Below are 19337 nucleotides of genomic sequence, written 5' to 3'. Positions count from 1 at the left end.
CAGTTGGTTAAGCATCTACCTTCAGCTCAGGTTGTGATCTCTGGGTCCTGGGATTGAGGCCTGCATGAGGCTCCCTGCTCAGCTGGGAACCTCCTTCTCTCTCTTCCTTTGCCCCTCCCCCTCCTGTGTGCGTGTTCTCTCTCTCTCTCTCTCAAATAAATAAATGAAATCTTAAAAAAAAAAGACACTAATACTAAAAATACTGAAATACTTAAATACTAAATTAAGAAATTTGTAAAACGTGAAACCAGCAAGTATTAGTACCTAGGATATATAAAGATCTACTACAATCAATAAAAAAGGCAAACATCCCAAAAGAAAAATGAGCAAATGACATGAAAAGATATTTCAGAAGAAACACAAATGGCAATTTAACATGTCAGCCTCATTAGTAATCAGGGAAGTGCAAATGAAGGTCACAATAAGATACCATTTTTACTCACCAGACTGGCAAGAATAAAGAAGTCTAACAGTGGCCAGTATCTGTGAGTGTGAATCAGTGGGAATGTTTATGCCCTGCTGGTAAAGGTGTAAATTAATTCAAAAATTAGAATAATAATTAATTTGGAGGAAAAGTTGGATCTCACATTCTCCATAACTCAGCATATCCTCGCTGTCCCCCACCTCGCTGTTTACCTAGAAATACTTTTGCGTTTGTACACAGGTGAAATTGGACAAATGTTCATAGCAACATTATAATAGTAAAACACTGAAACAACTCAGATTTCCATCAGCAGGAAAATGCACCAGTGAATTTTAGTATATTTACATTAGAATATTTTATAGCAGTAAATAAACTACAGCCACATGCAACAGCAGGGCTGAATCTTAGTAACAATGAAAGAAAAAAGTTGCAGAACACTATATATTGGGATATCATTTTAGCAAGCTCAAAAAGAAACAAAACTAAACAATGTATATATAAGTGGTAAAACTGGAAAAAATGTTTAGTATAAAAGTCAGGAGAGTGGGGGCGCTTGGGTGGCTCAGTCGTTAAGCGTCTGCCTTTGGCTCAGGTCATGATCCCAGGGTGCTAGGATCGAGGCCCGCATCGGGCTCCCCGCTCTGCGGGAAGCCTGCTTCTCCTTCTCCTGCTCCCCCCGCTTGTGTTCCCTCTCTGGCTGTCTCTCTGTCAAAAAGTCAGGAGAATGGTTATCTGTTGCACAGGTAAATGCAGCAGTGTTGTTACTATTTTATTTCATAAATTGAAGGGTGGATTTAATTTGTCTTTATAACGTATGTATGTAATTTTACTCATTTGTAGATTAAAAATATTACATGCAAATTTAACATGTTAAACTTAGCCTTAATTCCACCAGAAGAAAAAAAAGAATAAGAAATTAAAACAAGGGGCGCCTGGGTGGCTCAGTTGGTTAAGCATCTGCCTTCGGCTTAGGTCATGATCCCAGGGTCCTGGGATCGAGCCCCACATCAGGCTCCCTGCTCTGCGGGGAGCCTGCTTCTCCCTCTCCCCCTGCTTGTGTTCCCTCTCTCGCTGGTCTCTCTCTGTCAAATAAATAAATAAAATCTTTAAAAAAAAAAAAAAGAAAGAAATTAAAACAAGCATTTCCTCATTCCTTTAGCTAAAAACTTGTCCAGGTATCAAAAGCCAGCAGTCAGGGCCATCGGTCTTGGCATTTCCCAATCCTGACAAAGGTTTCTTAGTTGTTGGCTAAGAAGCCAGTAGAGGCTTCATAGACCCTCTTTCAAGCCATGTTGGTAAGAAAAATGTGCAGTGTCTCCATGTTAAAACAATCCAGGCGGGCGCCTGGGTGGCTCAGTCATTAAGTGTCTGCCTTCGGCTCAGGTCATGATCCCAGGGTCCTGGGATCGAGCCCCGCGTCAACCCCCTCTCCCGCTACCCCTGCTTGTGTTTCCTCTCTTGCTGTCTCTCTCTCTCTGTCAAATAAATAAATAAAATCTTTTTTAAAAATTAAAAAATAAAACAATCCAGGCATATAATATTTTATTCCAGTGGGTTGCTAACTAATGAGCACAGAAGAGGGATTCTTTAGTGAAGTCGGAGTCTCACTGATGCCAGCTGAATCGAGAAATACACATATCTATTGTAATATTGTTTATATTTTTTTCAGAGCCCTGGGCTTTGGTCAGGCCAATTCATCTTAGCCAATTAATGACTTAAAGTTTTAATGTTAAAGTGTAAAACAATAGGTCATGGGATTAAGTAAAGATGCTTTTAAGCACTATATGGTCTCCTACCCTACCTCAAGGATATTCATCTTTGTTTCTCCAGTGTCTGGCATAAGGAGGAGCTCAGTGAATGTATGCTGAATGCAACTGAACTGGCCCCAGTTAAAATGTGTCTTCGTGAAGTATGGTTCCCCACTCCCAGTGTCCTCACTGGGCCTCTGGCTCATACCAAAGCAGGCACTCTTGTAGTAGTATGTTGAATATGTCAGCAAGCAGGCCTTTGTGTGGCACCCCTCTCTGGGAGCACAAGCAGCTACCTAAGAATGCCCTTTTCACAATAGTCAGATAGAAACCTAACAGAAAACATAACATTGAAGAGAACAGGAAAGAAAGAAAACTGCAAATATAACTCATTTAATTAAGTTATGCCTCTCTCTTAGCTTTTGCAATAGGATCTGTATTCTACTCTGTTGTTATGTTCTGTTGCTTTAGCATATTCAAAGCTTATGAATCCATTTTTCTAAATGATATTCAAAGAAATATACTATCTTAATTTTCAGGGTTCTTTTAACAATGTATTTTCTACTTTGTATACACAATATAGAAAGTCCCCCTGAAATTATTTTTTAGTTACATATTTTAGAAACTGGAAATGTGAGGGTCTTGCAAAGAAAAGGACACAGTTATGGGATAGACTGTGGGGAGGATTGGAGAGAAATTAAAAAAAATCTTCACTTGTTTGTAATGAAACTTTGAAGAATGATAATAAATTAAGGTGTTGTAATGTAGTGGTATAATATATTCGGGAAAGTACCAAAGTCAGAATTTTGCAGAATTTGTTTCTACCCATTTTTACTTATAAATAGCTGAGTGATATTAGGAAGATCATTTAAACATCATTTTCTTGTCTGTGATATGAGTATACAAGCACATGTGTAAGTGTGTATCACAAATGCATGCACACGCATTCACACTTTTATATAAAACCTCTTTGTTATAGGAGGAGGTTAGGAAGAAACTAAATCTTGTCACCACAGAGATTAAATAAAGAGCCTCTACTGTCAGATAATATAAGTTTGAAAATTACAGAAGAGCGCTTTAGGCCTTCCCCCGCCCCTAAAGAGGAGAAACTTCACCCAGAGATGTCTGAGACCTGGTTCCAGTTCAAGCGGATCAAATTCTTATTCAGGAAGGAAGGTGCAAGTACAGCAGAGCAGTCTAGAAGTACTGGCTGATGCCCTGTTAGAAAATCCTTAAGCAGGAATTCTGATCTTGCCTGGAGATTATAAGGGAGAATATTCATATGATCAGCTCTGGGACAGGAATGTGCTTTAGAAGCACATTTTAGAAGTGTTTTACTCCTACGAGAGCCCTCCAGAGATTTCTGAGACCTCAGAGTCTGACTGGCAGATGGTGCCTTGTTACAACTGAGTCGGAATTTTAAGTGTCATTTCTGTGGTAAGTCAAATATTTCAGTACAGATAGTCATATTTTAATTAAACCTGATTCGGGGCAGATTTTTCTCAGAACATCCTTCTACCTTTTATGCTTGTCTTACCTTTTTGGGGAGTCAACAGTTTTTACCTCATCAAGACCATGAGTTTAAGTTTACTGTACTGAGTATGCTTCTAGGCTTTCTGAAGTAGCAGCCCAAGTACTCACTCCAAGATACAGCAAGTCCAGGCGCTCCTCGTATGTGAGCCCTTCCTGATCGAGTGTAGCATAGAGTGAGAATTCTGTTCACATCAGCTGCTGAGACTTGTCATGAGCCTAAGCTCAGGGCCATTGTGACCAGGTGAACCCAAGAACCCAAGTACTAGGACACTGCTGTCCAGCACTGTGCCCAGCTTCTGCCTTGGCTCACTGCCCTGCTGGGAAGGCCCTCTGCTCGGGATCTCCGCCTGCATATTTGGGTCCTTCACAACTTACCCAGCTCTCTCTAGGCCCTTCTTATGGGGGATTTTTTTCCTCTGTCCCCGCTACCTATAGCTCCTGCTTAGATGCTCCCCAACCTTACAACACCCAGTATTATATCTTCTAGAAACTCCTATTCCTGTGCCCCACACCTCAGGACATACTTCCTGGTGCTGTTAAAACCAGCCTTGATCAACCCAGGTTAATCACTTGCACATGAACACTGTGACTTGAACTGTTAGCCATCCCTAAGGGAGCCAGCCCACAGCCCTGTTATCTCCCTGGCCGTTACGGGTTTCTTCCTGTTGCAAGCACCTACTGCTGGGGTCCCAGTGTGTGCCAATACCAGTTAGGAAGGGTTCCAACTCCAGTCATGCCAGCATGCTCAGAAGTTCTCCAAGGATATAAACGGAGGTTATTATGGAAAAAGGTATCTAACTGTTCTCTGCCTCCACTGAGAATAAACGCAGAGGAAACAGTGAGTAATGTGCACAAAAGTGCTTTAGTACTAGAACATAAAATTTTTTATTGATAGGCAAAGTGAAATACAGATCGTTGTATTAAGTAGTACCCTCAGTTAAAATACAGCTATTTGGGGGGGCCTGGGTGACTCAGTTGGTCAAGCATCTGCCTTCGGCTTAGGTCATGATCTCAGGGTCCTGGGATTAAGCCCCTGTGTAGAGCTCCTTGCTCAGTGGGGAGTCTGCTCCTCCTCCCTACCCTCCCTCTGCCTCTCCCCCCTACTCATGCATGTTCTCTCTCTCTCTCTCTCCCCCCCCAAATAAATAAATAAAAGCTTTAAAAAAAATAAAATAAAATACAGCTATTTGCCCGCTGCAACAAAATGTAAAAAATTACAGAGTTACTGCAGCAAAAGCATTAACACCAACAATCTAAAATGCAGGCTCTAAAGCTAAACATTGTTCTTTCAAAGATGTATTTAGTTGGGAAAATATAAAGCTGAGGGGTGGGTAGCCCAGGTCTTGATGGAGAGAGAGAGAGTGCACCCAATGGTAGGTCTCTAAGGCTCTAGAGACAGATGTCCCTCATTGGCTCTCACCCAAACTGAATTACACCTGCTGAGTCTGTCCAGAGTGCAGAGTCTGTCCGGAGTGCATTTCCTCCCAGGGACATGAACTGGCCAGCCATCCAGATGTGCCATGTATATTCTGCCACCTGTTTTGAAGAAACATCTGGTATTTTTATTACCTTGCTATTGCCGGGGGAGTTTTCCATTCTCCTCAAGGGCCCTCCATTCTTTTGAGTGATGTTGTTTGTGTTGCTGCATACAGGTTCAAATGTTCTGTCCAGCTTTCCTCCTTTTTGTGCAGTGTTGACTCATTTTCCCCAGATACTTGTTCATATGCTGCTTGCTGTAGTCTCTTGATCTCTCTTGCCAAATGACAGTAGAGCATTTTTGAAGTGTTGGAAGCCTTTGGCTGGGGTTTTATCCAGCTGTCCTTGTTTGGTATGTTGGCAAAAGAGTCCCACTCTCCATTTGTGTAAAATTTGCCCGTTATTTCTGTTCCGGCCTCTCAAGTGGAACCAGGTTAGCAAATGATGGAAAATTAAATCCAGATGATTTGTGATAAGGAATATGTTTTTTGAAAAAGACCATGGTCATAGAGAATGCTCAGAATGAGATTATGCAAATGTTTCTTTTATCACACTTTCAAGTGGTACAGGCACTCTTGATTCTGATGCAAGGCAAGGCAATTCTGGTTAGCTTTTTATTTATTTAATTTTTCTCTTTTAAATGAGCAAAGCTCACTAAAGCATAAAAGAAATTAGGTCTTCAAAAGAACCTGCCTTGTAATCACCTATGTGCTTCATAACCCAACAGAGATGATGAATAAATTTGCTTTGGTCTCACAGTTTATAATTTACCCATGCACTATTGTAACAGAAATGGTTGTCACACTCTTTCATTTCAGGAAACATGTGATCTGAGTAAGATAAAACCTGAAGCCAGAAGATACTTGGAAAAGTCCATTAAAATGGGAAAAAGGAATGGGCTCCATCTTCCAGAACAAGTACAAAATGTGAGCTTGTGTTTCTTTTTCTTACTGGGAAAAAAAAGAATAAATAAAATACAACAAAAAACAGGTTGGGAAACAATACATTTGTAATATGGAAAATAATGCATAATACAAATCCATTTACAATGTATTTGGTAGTCAGTGGTTTTAAATTCTACAACTCCTCTTAATCTCATGGTGACTGACAGACAACTGATAATTGTTTTTTTTTTAATCCTTTGCAAATTATATTTGTTTCATGTGTGCTGGGCTTATTTTCCCTGCTCTGTTTTACATTTTCTTATGGCTGGTTCCAAGTCTTAATAGTTGATTTGCACTCTCCACACTCCCTTGGTCACTGGTAATAAAATTTTTATGATGGAGAGTTTTAATATAAGCACTTTGGAATGGAATACCCTATGATTAAAACAGTTGGCCCTTGAACAACCTGGGGGTTGAGGTGGCAACCCCCCTGCACAGTCAAAAATCCATATAACTTCTGACTCCTCAAACCCTTAACTACCAACAGCCTGCTATTGACCAGAAGCTTTACCCATAACATAGTCGATTAACATGTGTTTTGTATGTTACATGTTTTAGATACTGTCTTCTTAAAGTAAGCCAGAAAAAAGAAAATGTTGTTGAGAAAATCGTAAGGAAGAAAAAACACATTTATAGTACTGAACTTTATTTATTGAAAAAAAATCTGTATATAAGTTGCCCTGGATGGTTCATATCCCTGTTGCTCAAGGGCCAACTGCATATGCCCTTTAAAGGCAGACAGATTAGCTACTGAAAAGTGCTTCTCAAACTTTTTCTTTTGTCTAATGCTAATCCGGTCTTCCAGCTTCAGAAGTAAATCCAGCTACAGAATTAAATCATTCTTCTTAGACAGGACATATAACCCATGATCTGTTTCCAGGTCATTCTTCTAAACAGTAGAACAGGAAACGAGTGTGAAAGACATCCAAACCAAGTGATGTCAGCATAGTAGATATAACTGAAGGTACCACTGAGATACAGGTACCTTTCTGTCACGTAAATGCCCTTCGAACACCTTGTATCCTCTTAACCTAGTCAGAGGAGAAATGTGTGACTGATCTCACTTACCTTACCTTTTGGTCTTCCAGGTCAGTCATCATTTGGCCCGTTGTATTAGTTGTATTAGTTGCAATGTATTTACAACTGACAAAACTCTGTTGACACAGTTTAAACAATAGAAGAGATTTATTTGTTTGTATTAACTAGAAGATCCACCATCCAGAAGGACATAGAGAAGCTTCCCTCGAACCTCCCCTCATGTCTTAATGGCCCAGATTGGATCATATGCCTAATCCTGAATCCCCCTTCAGTCAGGAGAATGCCAGGCCTGGCTTACCTGAACCAGTCAATACTCTAGTGGGGATGGGACTACCTAACTGTTGTAGAGTTACCCTGGAACTTCAGATAGGGTCAGATCCCACCCAAACTACAGGGCTAGTGTAGAATGGGGGAAAGGTGGAAGGGAGCTTGGGGTGACAACCGGAGTGTCCAAAAACAGTGCTGCACAGTATGTGTTCAGTCAGCAGACTCCACTTTAGTGCACATCAGAATTACCAGGTCATTCTTCTACACAGTAGAACAGGAAACAAATGTGAAAGACATCCAAACCAAGTGATGGTTTACAGCAAAGCTGTGAAAGCTCTGAGTACAGGGTCCCACCTCTGAGAGTGTGTTTTAGTTGGCTTGGTGTGGGTCTCAAGAATATTCATTTCTAACAAATTCCCAGGTGATGCTGACACTTTTGGTCAGGGCCATGCTTTGAGAACCATTATGGTTGATGTAAATTTCATTATCTAGCATTTTTAGAAGATGGGACAGGTTAATAAAAATGTTTTGTGTTTTTTCTTGTGGTTTCCTTTTTTGCTTCCTTTGATTTCACACCTGATAGTTTTTATACAAATGTTAAGGCCCATATCACCTTAGTTTACAAAGGTCTATAAAACTAAGACATGACCTTTTTTCCAAAGCAACCGTAGAATTAATTGTCTCGGTTTACTTCAGCACCAAATACTGATTTCTACATTAAAACTTTGAATTGGAAAAGATTGAAAGATGTTAATTATTAACAGGCTACTAGAATCATTTATTCACCCAGCAGCTATTTATTGTGTGTATATATTATGTGCCTGAGTCTGCTTTGACTCTACCTCCTAAATTTATTTAGTTCTTACAAGTTTATGACTAATTTCTTTTTTTTTTTTTTTAAGATTTTATTCATTTGAGAGAAAGAGAATGAGAGAGAGCATGAGAGGGGGAGGGTCAGAGGGAAAAGCAGACTCCCCGCTGAGCAGGGAGCCCGATGCGGGGCTCGATCCCGGAATTCCGGGATCATGACCTGAGCCGAAGGCTTAACCAACTGAGCCACCTAGGCGCCCAGTTTATGACTAATTTCTAACACATCACTGGGATTGCCTTTTTGTACATGTTGCATACAGATCCTCACGGACACAGCATAGAAGATGGCAGGAAACTATTTTATGAAACACATCGTTAAAAAACATACTTCCGAGGGTTGGGCATAGAAGCCAATCTTCATGTAAAAGTGAAACTTATTTGATGGCATTAAAAATGAAAGTTTCTTTTTATTGTTAATGTTCTATATTTGTATCTTCTGTTCAGGAAATCAAAGCAATGAAGAAAAGAATGAGTGAGCTATGTATTGACTTCAACAAAAACCTCAATGAGGACAATACCTTCCTTGTATTTTCCAAGGCTGAACTTGGTAAAATTCTGGGTTTTTTCTGGTTAAATAATATAATTTAGGAAAATAATGTTACCTCACAGTTTGCCAAATCAAGGTTGAAAGAATTCTTTAAAAAATGATCCAGTACCTTCTACAGAACCTATCACCCCTTCTACAGAAAAGATAACCGAACCATGCCTAGATTTTATGCTAATAAAAGTATGTATACTATTTCTAGAGATGCTCCAGAGGAAATTTCATAATATTTCTTGGTAACTTATGCTGGTGTTTAACAGCCTTCAGTGCCTTGAAATTTTTTACCTTATAATATCCCCTACAGTATAACTTAAACTAGTCTCTTCTTAATTTGTTCTGGATCTTTCTTGGCTTAGTTTTGCCTGTTCTCCATCAAAACACCATCTGCACAAGTACACTGAAGCCTATTCATAATTTGAATTACCATCTCCTAAGCCACCTGTCTTCTAATCACCACCCCCATTCCAGTAGCTTCAAAATGATATTATAAGGATTGTCATTATTTTACTTGAATTTCAATTACTCCACAGAATTCCTAGAGCTTCTTAAAGGCACCATGCCAATGCTAAATAAACTAATAATGAGTGGAAAAATTGATGTATGAGAAAATGATTTCTTGCAGGTGCTCTTCCTGATGATTTCATTGACAGTTTAGAAAAGACAGATGATGACAAGTATAAAATTACCTTAAAATATCCACACTACTTTCCTGTCATGAAGAAATGTTGTATCCCTGAAACTAGAAGGAAGATGGAAATGGCATTTAATACAAGGTGCAAAGAGGTACTCTGAATGTTTGTCTTTCTTTCGTTTTTGTGGAAGATTTTAAGAAAAGGGTTTGCTTTGTTCACCAGTGTTGAAGTTAGCTCAGAGACCAACATGCCTATTTGAGTATTATGCCTCCTAATTCCTGAAGGCTTTTAGCTTTTCCCTTGCTCACTGGTAGCCTTGGTGTGGCTACAGCCTAAGCTGTTCTCATTAAAATAGAATGGGTTAAATAAACTAAAAGTTGTATTCTTTCACCAAGTCAACAGTCCAGGGCTGGTGGAGCACCTCTCTGTCCTTAACAAGTGACTTCCAAGGCCATTCCAGCTGTCACCATTTCCCGGCCTATTTGGAAGAGGGAAAATAAAGGACAGAGACACCCTGGAAATGACATACATCTACTCCATTCACCTCCTATTGACTCAGATTCCATCATCTAGTTGTATCTAGCTGCAGGGGAACCTGGGAAATGTAGTCTTCAGTTGACAGCCATTTGCTCAGCTGAGGGGATTCTATTACCAAAGGGTAAAAAGGAAGAATTAGAAATGCATTCTCAGAGTCAGCTAGACAGCTCCATCACAGTCTGTCTCTCTAGATGACTGTGAGTGCCTTTTTTCCCACACATAGAACCCATTTACCATATGTCAGACCATAACCAGTTACTGCCTTGAGCTCAAAGACCATGACGTCTGGAGCTCTCCCCACTTGGAGCTTCCTCATGATCTAGCAGTCTGTGAAAGAGAGGGCATGCTGTCTGGTCCATTCATCCCCAGGACACACACCCACTGGTAGAATAGGAACACAGTAACCACACTAAAAACTCCTATATGGAAAAGGAAAGAATAGAAAACATACAGCAGGCCCATACCAATTTTCAAAAACTGTTTGGCAGGAATTGTGAGGATTCCTTGCTCTGATGAAGTTTCTTGAATAGCTCATTAAAGTGATTTGGGGTTTTTTTCTAGCAGAAATTTGTTTAGCAATTGTACTACATGATCCCTGGTTTTGCCTGCCAAGAATTCTTTCTTGTCTGTTACCCTCCACGACCATATCCTGTGCGGCTACTAGTAAAGATTCGTGCTGATGCTGGTTTGAAGCCTGAGGGTTGCTTTAGGGATCAAATAACCACAAGCTTTTGCAGGCCAAGCTCATGATGCCTTTGGTAATATAATACCCTCAAAAACTTAGTAGCTACTGTTTCTTGTCTGTTTGCATCCAGTCAGATTCATGTTAAAATAATTCAACCCAAATAATATTTTTGGTCAGTCGTTCTTAAACCTTCCAGATCTTTTTATATTGGTTCCTGTATCCTGTCCATCTTGCTTTTCCTCAATTTAATGGAATCTGCTTTGGGGCCTTCTGAAAGAGTAGGCTTGAGGAGGAAGGCAGCATTCTCAAACTAATCTCTACAATTCAGGAAATCTGAGTGACAGTCTTTTCTCTGGTATTAGGAGGACAGAGCAATTGTCTCTGCCATCCATCTGAAGTCCTAGATTGTAAGGCACAGACAGAACCTCTGTTAGTGGAAGTCTTTTCCTTCCATCTTTGCAAACTGAACATTCTCAATTGAGTTCATCTCTCTCGTAATCTTTCTAAAAGTCACAAATAGCAACAAACATGCACCAACATTAGTTTTCCCCAGAAGTTCCCCTAGAGCTAAGCCTCAGTAGGTAATTGTTCTGCCTTCCAAGTTATGACATGAAATCGTTTTAACAAATGTTACCCATGGTATAATGAGGATTGCCAGCTTCCCAGCCGGCATTGTGTCTGTCCTCACCTTCTCTTCCTGTACAAGTGTCGTTATTAGAGCAGTACCCTATTCCTAATGTCAGTCTCTGTGGGTATAAGGGTACAGGTTAAGCAGCTGCACAAAAGCCAACAAAAAGCACAGTGACTCAAATAAGATAAAAGCTGTTTCTCTTCAGAAAGGATTAGTGGTTGGCAGAGGCTGGGGCCACTGGGGAATTACTGTTTAATGGTTACCAAGTTTCCGTTTGGGGTGTTGGAAAAGTTTTGGAAACAGATAGTGGTAGTGGTTGCACAACAGTGTGAACTGAACGCAATTAGTGCCATTGAATTATACACTTAAAAATGGCTAAAATGGGAGTTCCGGCAGATGTGGGAAGGAGAGTGGACCCCAGAGAGCTCTGAGCAGCCCCACCCCCATGGCCCAGTTACCATCACACCCGGCAGGAGGTGCAGCTGCCACAGCTGGCCCAGTCCCCATCACTGTCACCACCAGCAGCAAGTGGAGGGAGGTGACCCAGCCCCCACCCACCCTCTGCTCTTTGGACACCAGGCTCAGCATCTGGGGCAGGAGCCTCCGTGGCGCCCACTGGCAACGACAAAGTCATTACAACAAAGGTTCTGGAAACAGTGAAGTGGTTCCATCGACAGGAATGAGACCGAGGAAGATGTGTTTGTATACCAGACTGCCATAAAGAATAACCCCGGGAAATACCTGCGCAGAGTAAGAGAGAGCGAGGCTGGAGTTTGATGTTGGAGGAGGAAAGGGTATGGAGGCACCACGATTCCGCAGGGGACCTCCAGTTGAAGAAAGTAAGGAAAATTAAGATGAGACCCAACATCAGCAGCCACCTCAAGATCCTTGCCGGTGGAACTTCGGTGACCTACGCAGATGCCCATAAAACCCCAAACCACGAGATTTCACAGAGACAAAACCAGCCAGTCTACAGCTGAGAACTGGTTGGCTTGTAAGCCTGAAAGGGCAGGGCTAAGTAAATGTGGGCTTACCATCACTGACATCATCCAGTTTAGTCATCCAACAAGAGGAGGTAAATAAGAAATTCCAGCAATAAGAAATGAGCAAAAGATTGGAGCTGAAGACCTTAAGTGCTTGCCTTTTGCCCATTGAGCAGATAACCAGAATTTCTAATCTGCATTATCTATGCAGCATGGGGTTTCTATTATTTTTACCTAAAGATGCCCATTTTTGGTAATGATAAACGTGTTTGGGTTTTTTTATTTTTGGTTTTTTTTTTTAAGCCTGGTGGTTTTTTTTTCAATACGCCATTAAAGGTTTTTAAATTGTTTCATATCTGGTCGAGTTGAGATTTTTAAGAACCTCATTTTTAATTTGTAATAAAAGTTTACAACTTGATTTTTTTTCAAAAAATCAAATGGCAAACACCTGTTAAAAGGTCTAAATTAATTTTTTAAATGGTTAAAATGGCATTTCTTTTTCTTTTTTTTTAAAGATTTTATTTATTTGAGAGCGAGAATGAGAGAGAGAGAGCACATGAGAGAGGGGAGGGTCAGAGGCAGAAGCAGGCTCCCTGCCGAGTAGGGAGCCCGATGTGGGACTCGATCCAGGGACTCCAGGACCATGACCTGAGCCGAAGGAGGTCGCTTAACCAACTGAGCCACCCAGGCGCCCTAAAATGGCATTTCTTATGTTATATATGTTTTACCACAATTTTAAAAGAAAGGTTTATTTCTCTTGCAACTATACAGAGGTGAGTGATCCAAAGCTTGGTATTATGACTTCTTAAGTCTTTGTTGTCATATGCAGTTTGCAGCTCGCAGGACAGGCATCTGTAAAGAGACGACCCAGGAATTTTACTCATCGCCTCTTTGAGAGTCCCTTGTCCCGTTGTAGATCATGTGGCCACAACTAGTTTTGTTTTTTTTAAGCAATATGTTTAATTCTATGATTTCCACAAACTATACGTGAAGTTTCTAACCATCACAATTCAGTTGAGAACAGAACGTTAAGTTACAGGCTGTGGGGAGAGAAGGCAGCACCAGTGGTGGCACCTTCCAGTCCGGTTGGGCTAGGGGTAGGGGTGGAAGGAGAAGGTCTCATTTACTCAGATCGATACTAAATTGTATTGAAAACAAAATGGACTAAAAAGCAACTACTCCTTGATGTTGGGGTGGAAATGGGTGGAAAGAATGAGTCCTTCAAAGCAGGAGGGGAGGCAGGTGGGGGAAGGTTCTGTGGCTGTGACCCCACGTGGTCACTCACGCTGCTCCAGACTGTCCTTGGTGTGTGATCTTCCTTAGAAACATGTCTATGAATATGGTTTAATTATCGGGGGGGGGGGGTAATTTTTCTTTCACCCCAACATTTATTACTTTCTCCAAGAGATAACTTTTCCTTTTATTGTTAAAAAAAATACGGGGTGCCTGGGTGGCTCAGTTGGTTAAGCGACTGCCTTCGGCTCAGGTCAGGAACCCAGGGTTCTGGGATCAAGCCCCACATCGGGCTCCCTGCTCCACAGGGAGCCTGCTTCTCCCTCTCCCACTCCCCCTGCTTGTGTTCCCTCTCTCACTGTCTCTCTCTCTCTCTCTCTCTGTCAATTAAATAAATAAATAAAATCTTTAAAAAAATAAATAAAGCAATATCATTATTTGTGTCCTTAATACATACAAAACAAAGAAAAAGTTTGTAATGATTTGAAACGAATCTCTGAAACATTCATAGGTGTAGAGAGTTCTGTGGCATTAAGTATGTTCACATAGCTCTGCAGCCATCACCACCATTGTCTTCAGACTTTTTATCTTCCCCAGCCGAAACTCTGTACCCATTAAATGCTAACTCCCAACCCCCCTCCCCCCCCACCCCTGGCATCCACTGTTCTACTTTCTGGCTCTATGAATTTGACTCCTCGAGGAACCTCATGTAAGTTGGAATCATATAATATTTATTCTTTTATGACTGGCTTATTTTAGCATAATATCTTGTTTTAGCATTTGTCAAAATTTCTTTACCTTTTAAGACTGAATAATATTCCATTATATGTATATACCACATTTTCTTTATCCATTTATCCACTGATGGACATTTGGATGGCATCCACCCCTTGGCTATTATTCACATAATGGTGTAGTGAACACAGGTGTACAAATATCTCTTTGAGTTCCTGCTTCCGCTCTTTGGGACGCATACCAACAAGTGGAATTGCTGGATCATATGATAATTATGTGTTTAATTTTTTAAGGAATTGCAATACTGTTTCCACAGCAGCTACACTTTTTACATTCACATCAGCAGTATACAAAGTTTCCAAATTCTTCACATCCTCATTAACACTTTTTTCTATTGTTTTTATAATAGCCATACTAATGGATGTGAAGTTAAAGTGCAAACTTGTGTTTATATGTATTTATAACTCCCAAAAACAAATTTAAGTATCAATATTTGTTGCAGTCTTGTCAATGAAATTAAGTGGGGAATCACTGTAGTCCTTAACAATACATTTTCTTTTGTTTTGTTTTTTGTTTTTTAGATTTTATTTATTTATTTGACAGAGAGAGACACAGTGAGAGAGGGAACACAAGCAGGGGGAGTGGGAGAGGGAGAAGCAGGCTCTCTGCTGAGCAGGGAGCCCAATGCGGGGCTCGATCCCAGGACCCTGGGATCATGACCTGAGCCGAAGGCAGATGCTTAACAATTGAGCCACCCAGGCGCCCCTTAACAATACATTCTCACTCTAAGTTTATAATACCTACAATTTTATTAAGACCTCATAGCACTCTCCTGAGGCTTAAAAAGTCAAGGATTTCAGAAATAAAATTGGATCATGAATTTTAAAAAAGTCTTTAACACTGAAGTAGAGTCATTTATTAGGAGGTTGAGATGGTTTAAAAATAATTGACAGTTTTACCAACCTAAAAATACATGTAATAACTTCCTTTTAATGCTTTGGATCCAATTAATGATTAATCTTTGTTTTTGTTGTTGTTTATTACTAGGAAAACACCGTAATTCTGCAGCAACTACTCCCACTGCGGGCCAAAGTAGCCAAACTCCTCGGCTATAGCACACATGCTGACTTTGTCCTCGAAATGAACACTGCAAAGCGTACAAGCCATGTAACAGCCTTTCTAGGTGGGGTCTTTTTTTAATCAGTTGTATATTTCCATTTTTCTTCTTTGACTGTTTCACTGTATTTGCCTAAATGCATATGCTCTTGTTACGTATTTGTCCTGCACGATTTGTCACAAATGTAAGATAAACATGTATTTGGCTCTCTATGGGACATAGCAGTTTGGGAGGCAACCCCAGAGTGTGAGGTGAAGGCAACAGCCTGAGAACCCCTCCAAAGAGAAAGAAGGAAACTTATGGAAGATACAAAGTGATCTAATTCTGATTAGGCCTGTAAGAGAGTAGGTGAGTACAGGCAGCCAAGAGGATAACTCAGATGGGAATATGCCAATTTTAAATTAAAATAAATTAGGGAGAATGTGAAATAGGCAAAATTAGCCACAGTATATAAATTGTGGTATCCATCTAAAAAGTGGAATTGCTGTATCCAAATAGACATTCTTTATAGGAAGGGATTAGTGATAAACAAAACCCATGGCTGTTAAAGGCATTGAGCAGTTTTTAGTAATAGTGATCACAGGTTGCCTCTGATTTAATTTCTCTGGCTTTTTGAGGAGCCTGTTCTCATTGAAGAATAATGATGGACATGAGATGGTTTCACTATTGTTTTGTTTCCTGAATTATAACATTCTGGAGTCAGAGTTCTCTGAGATAAACTTGGGCTTTGTTGATGGTGTGAGAAAGTTGTGGCTTGGTTTAGCTGGTGCTGAAAAAATGGGAGGGCAAAGAGCCATGAAATAAATTACCAGGAAGAGAACAGCAGGGCTGTCATGGTCGAGCCTGCTTTCCTTCCCTCCCTCCTCCCTTCCTCCTGGTTATCTGCATCGAGTACTACAAAGGAGGAAGCACCATGCTAAAACACTGGTATGTGTATGAATGTGCTTGCTCCCAAAAGCAATAAATCACGGACTTTTCCCACTTCCCGCACAGATGATTTAAGCCAGAAATTAAAACCATTGGGTGAGGCAGAGCGAGAGTTTATTTTGAATTTGAAGAAAAAGGAGTGTGAAGAGAAAGGTTTTGAATATGATGGGAAAATCAATGCCTGGGACCTACATTACTACATGACTCAGACAGAAGAACTCAAGTACTCCATAGATCAAGAGATCCTCAAGGAATACTTCCCAATTGAAGTGGTCACTGAAGGCTTGCTGAACATCTACCAGGAGCTGTTGGGTCTTTCATTTGAGCAAGTGGCAGATGCTCATGTATGGAATAAAAGTGTGACACTTTACACTGTGAAAGATAAAGCCACAGGAGAAGTTTTGGGACAGTTCTACCTGGACCTCTATCCAAGGTACTGAGAATCACACTGTGGGAAGGGACCTTAGGGATTGGATTCCTACCCAGATTAAGACTCTTGTCTGCCACAGTTCTCATGTATGGTTGGTTCTTAGTGATGGGAGTAAAGATGTGGGCTCTGAAGCCAGAGTGGCTCCGTCACTTACTAGGCCACTTACCTAATGTTCCTGTGCCTCAGTTTCTTTACCTATATTGTAGGTTCAATAAAAGGGGAATATTAATTCTACCTGCTTTGTAGGGTTATAAAGATAAAACGGTTGGTTAATTATGTACAAAACATTAACTGGAAGACTACCCTGCTTATAGCAATTGCTTAATAAATGATTGCAGCCATCATCATTGTTATCATCATCTAGTGTGTGCACTGCACTTACTTAATTTAAAACTGGCCCCCAAAATATTTATTATTCAGGTAATCTGTCTGCCAGTACTCTTCAGTCTCTGGCCATTTCCCTGAGTCCGGCTGAGGGGCAGCACAGTACAGTAGGAAGAGCAAAATCTTTGTAGTCATTCAAATTGAGTTGGATGCTTAAGTGACTTAACCGCTTTGAGACTCTGTTTCCTCCTCGGTAGTGTGGAACCGGTGATCTCTTTACGGGATTGTTTTGTGCATTAGGCCATATATACATATCACCCAAGCTAGGTAGTCCGTCACTGGTAGGAATTGAAAACATTATTGTCTCTGAAACATTTGGTAACTATGGACTCTGTGGTGCTTCATCAGACACGAAAGGATTTGGATCACTTCCTCTCTAGGCTGTTTCTAAAACAAAGCCAGCCTGTTACAATTACCAATTCATTTTATTAACTAGGCCAAAGGAAATTACAGTAACCCCCTACTTTTGTAGCACAAACAAGTTTTTAACCCACAGACTTAGGGTGACTTTGGGTGGCTGCTGGGAAGGAGGCTGGATAACTGTGTCATCCAGACAGTGGACAATGGTGCCTTATCGCAATGTTTTATGAACTTACTTTCACTTTCAAAATGATCTAAAAATAAACCCTTGTCAAATGTAGATGGGTCTCTTTTTAATAAGAGTGTTAGCTCTCAGTGTTAACTGCGTTAAGCCAGAAATTCTTTCAGGGGAAATCCTTCAACCCTGGAGTCTTCTAGAACTGTCCCCAGATTCTACTTCCAGGGTCAAAGATAGCAGCTCTTGCCACCCCAGCCTGCTGTCTCCCTGCCAACATATAATTGGTTTCTTTTGTATTCTGAGATCTGGCCATTGCTACCAGCACTGGTATGGGAATCAGAAGCTGATCTCTTGTGAAAGTAGTGACCTACTTAATATTCACTTCCTGTCACCTTCCTGTCACTTCCTAAAAGTGAGATGGGAGTAACTTGTTTTTTCTCAGCGACTCAAAAAAGGATATTTGGAGTAGGTTTAAGAAAAACCAGTTACTTTTTTCTTTTAATCACATTTCAGTGTTTATTCATTGAATACCTGAGATTCTCAAAACAAAACCAAAAATACTCTGATGGTTCCAACATAAGATGCTTGATAGGGACATTTTTATTTTTTATTTATTTATTTTTTTAATTTACATTTATTTTATGCAGAATTTACTCCTGGGACATAAATTTTTGTTTCTTCAGTTTCTTCTGGGATATCTTTTTCTTCTGTGCAACGTCCTGTTCTGGTTTAGGAACAGTCTGCTCTTTTTCAGTCAGGACCCTCTCAGTGTGGCAGGGAAAACTCATGTATGGGTTAATCTGACCATGAGCCCTGAACGTTCTATGCCGCATCCAGGGGGCTTTGTTCACCAGAGAATCTACATTTAAACCCTTAAGGTACAGCATTACTCTCTACATTTTTAAGCATGTGCAGTAAAAATTCACTCTTCTTGGGCCAGCGACCCTGTGTCCAGCCCCACTGTTTGGCCCAGGCACACCTCCCAACTCCACCATTGTGGAGACAGAATGGCACACACTGCTTCTGCAAAGTGGCATCCTTCAGATACTTGGAGGCTTTTTGGATCTGCAGACCCTTGATGACCTGGGCAGTTTCACATGTGTTCTTAAAGTGAACATGAAGATTAGAACTTCTTGATTTGCATGATTTTGTAGGGTCTTCTGGGTCAAGTGAATAGCAAACCATTTTCGGAAATCATCTCAGGCTGCTTAGAGGAGGAGTGATAGGGACATTTTTAAAAATCACCATCATTTTATAGACAAAATGTGAAAACGTAAACATCAGAATATAGAATCCTTTAAAATTAAATAAATCAAGTTTCTTCTTAAAAGGAAAGATTAAAGACCCCCTCAATCCCATTGATTTTTAAATCAGTAGAAAGTCTTTGATTTTAAATTATTCTTAGACTTTAAAAGTTCTCCAAATATCTCAACCCTTGTCTGTCTAACACAGTAGCACCCATATTATTCTCAAATGAAGAATATGCTTTTGGGGAAAAAAATACGTTTTGGCCTTTCCTAATATACTAAGAGGTATAAAATATAATAGGATAAACATGTCCAGATTAGTTTTCCCCTGTTAAAAATAAGGTTTATAGGGGCGCCTGGGTGGCTCAGTCGTTAAGCGTCTGCCTTAGGCTCAGGTCATGATCCCAGGGTCCT

General features: G+C 40.4%; 1 protein-coding gene across 2 annotated transcripts in view; it reads left to right on the top strand.

The window, feature by feature from the left end:
- The window catches only part of NLN (neurolysin), a 91750-nt gene that overhangs the window by 44949 nt on the left and 27464 nt on the right, over positions 1-19337 (top strand). For both annotated transcript variants that reach the window (XM_032404322.1, XM_032404323.1), the window contains 5 exons: positions 6000-6107; positions 8745-8847; positions 9467-9627; positions 15328-15463; positions 16391-16757. In XM_032404322.1, the coding sequence (XP_032260213.1) occupies positions 6000-6107; positions 8745-8847; positions 9467-9627; positions 15328-15463; positions 16391-16757 (875 nt within the window). The remainder of the gene's footprint in view (positions 1-5999; positions 6108-8744; positions 8848-9466; positions 9628-15327; positions 15464-16390; positions 16758-19337) is intronic.

This window comes from Phoca vitulina, unplaced genomic scaffold (genome assembly GCF_004348235.1).
Source record: "Phoca vitulina isolate PV1807 unplaced genomic scaffold, GSC_HSeal_1.0 scaffold6, whole genome shotgun sequence".
Lineage (NCBI taxonomy): Eukaryota > Metazoa > Chordata > Mammalia > Carnivora > Phocidae > Phoca > Phoca vitulina.
This window is presented reverse-complemented; position numbering and strand designations above follow the sequence as displayed.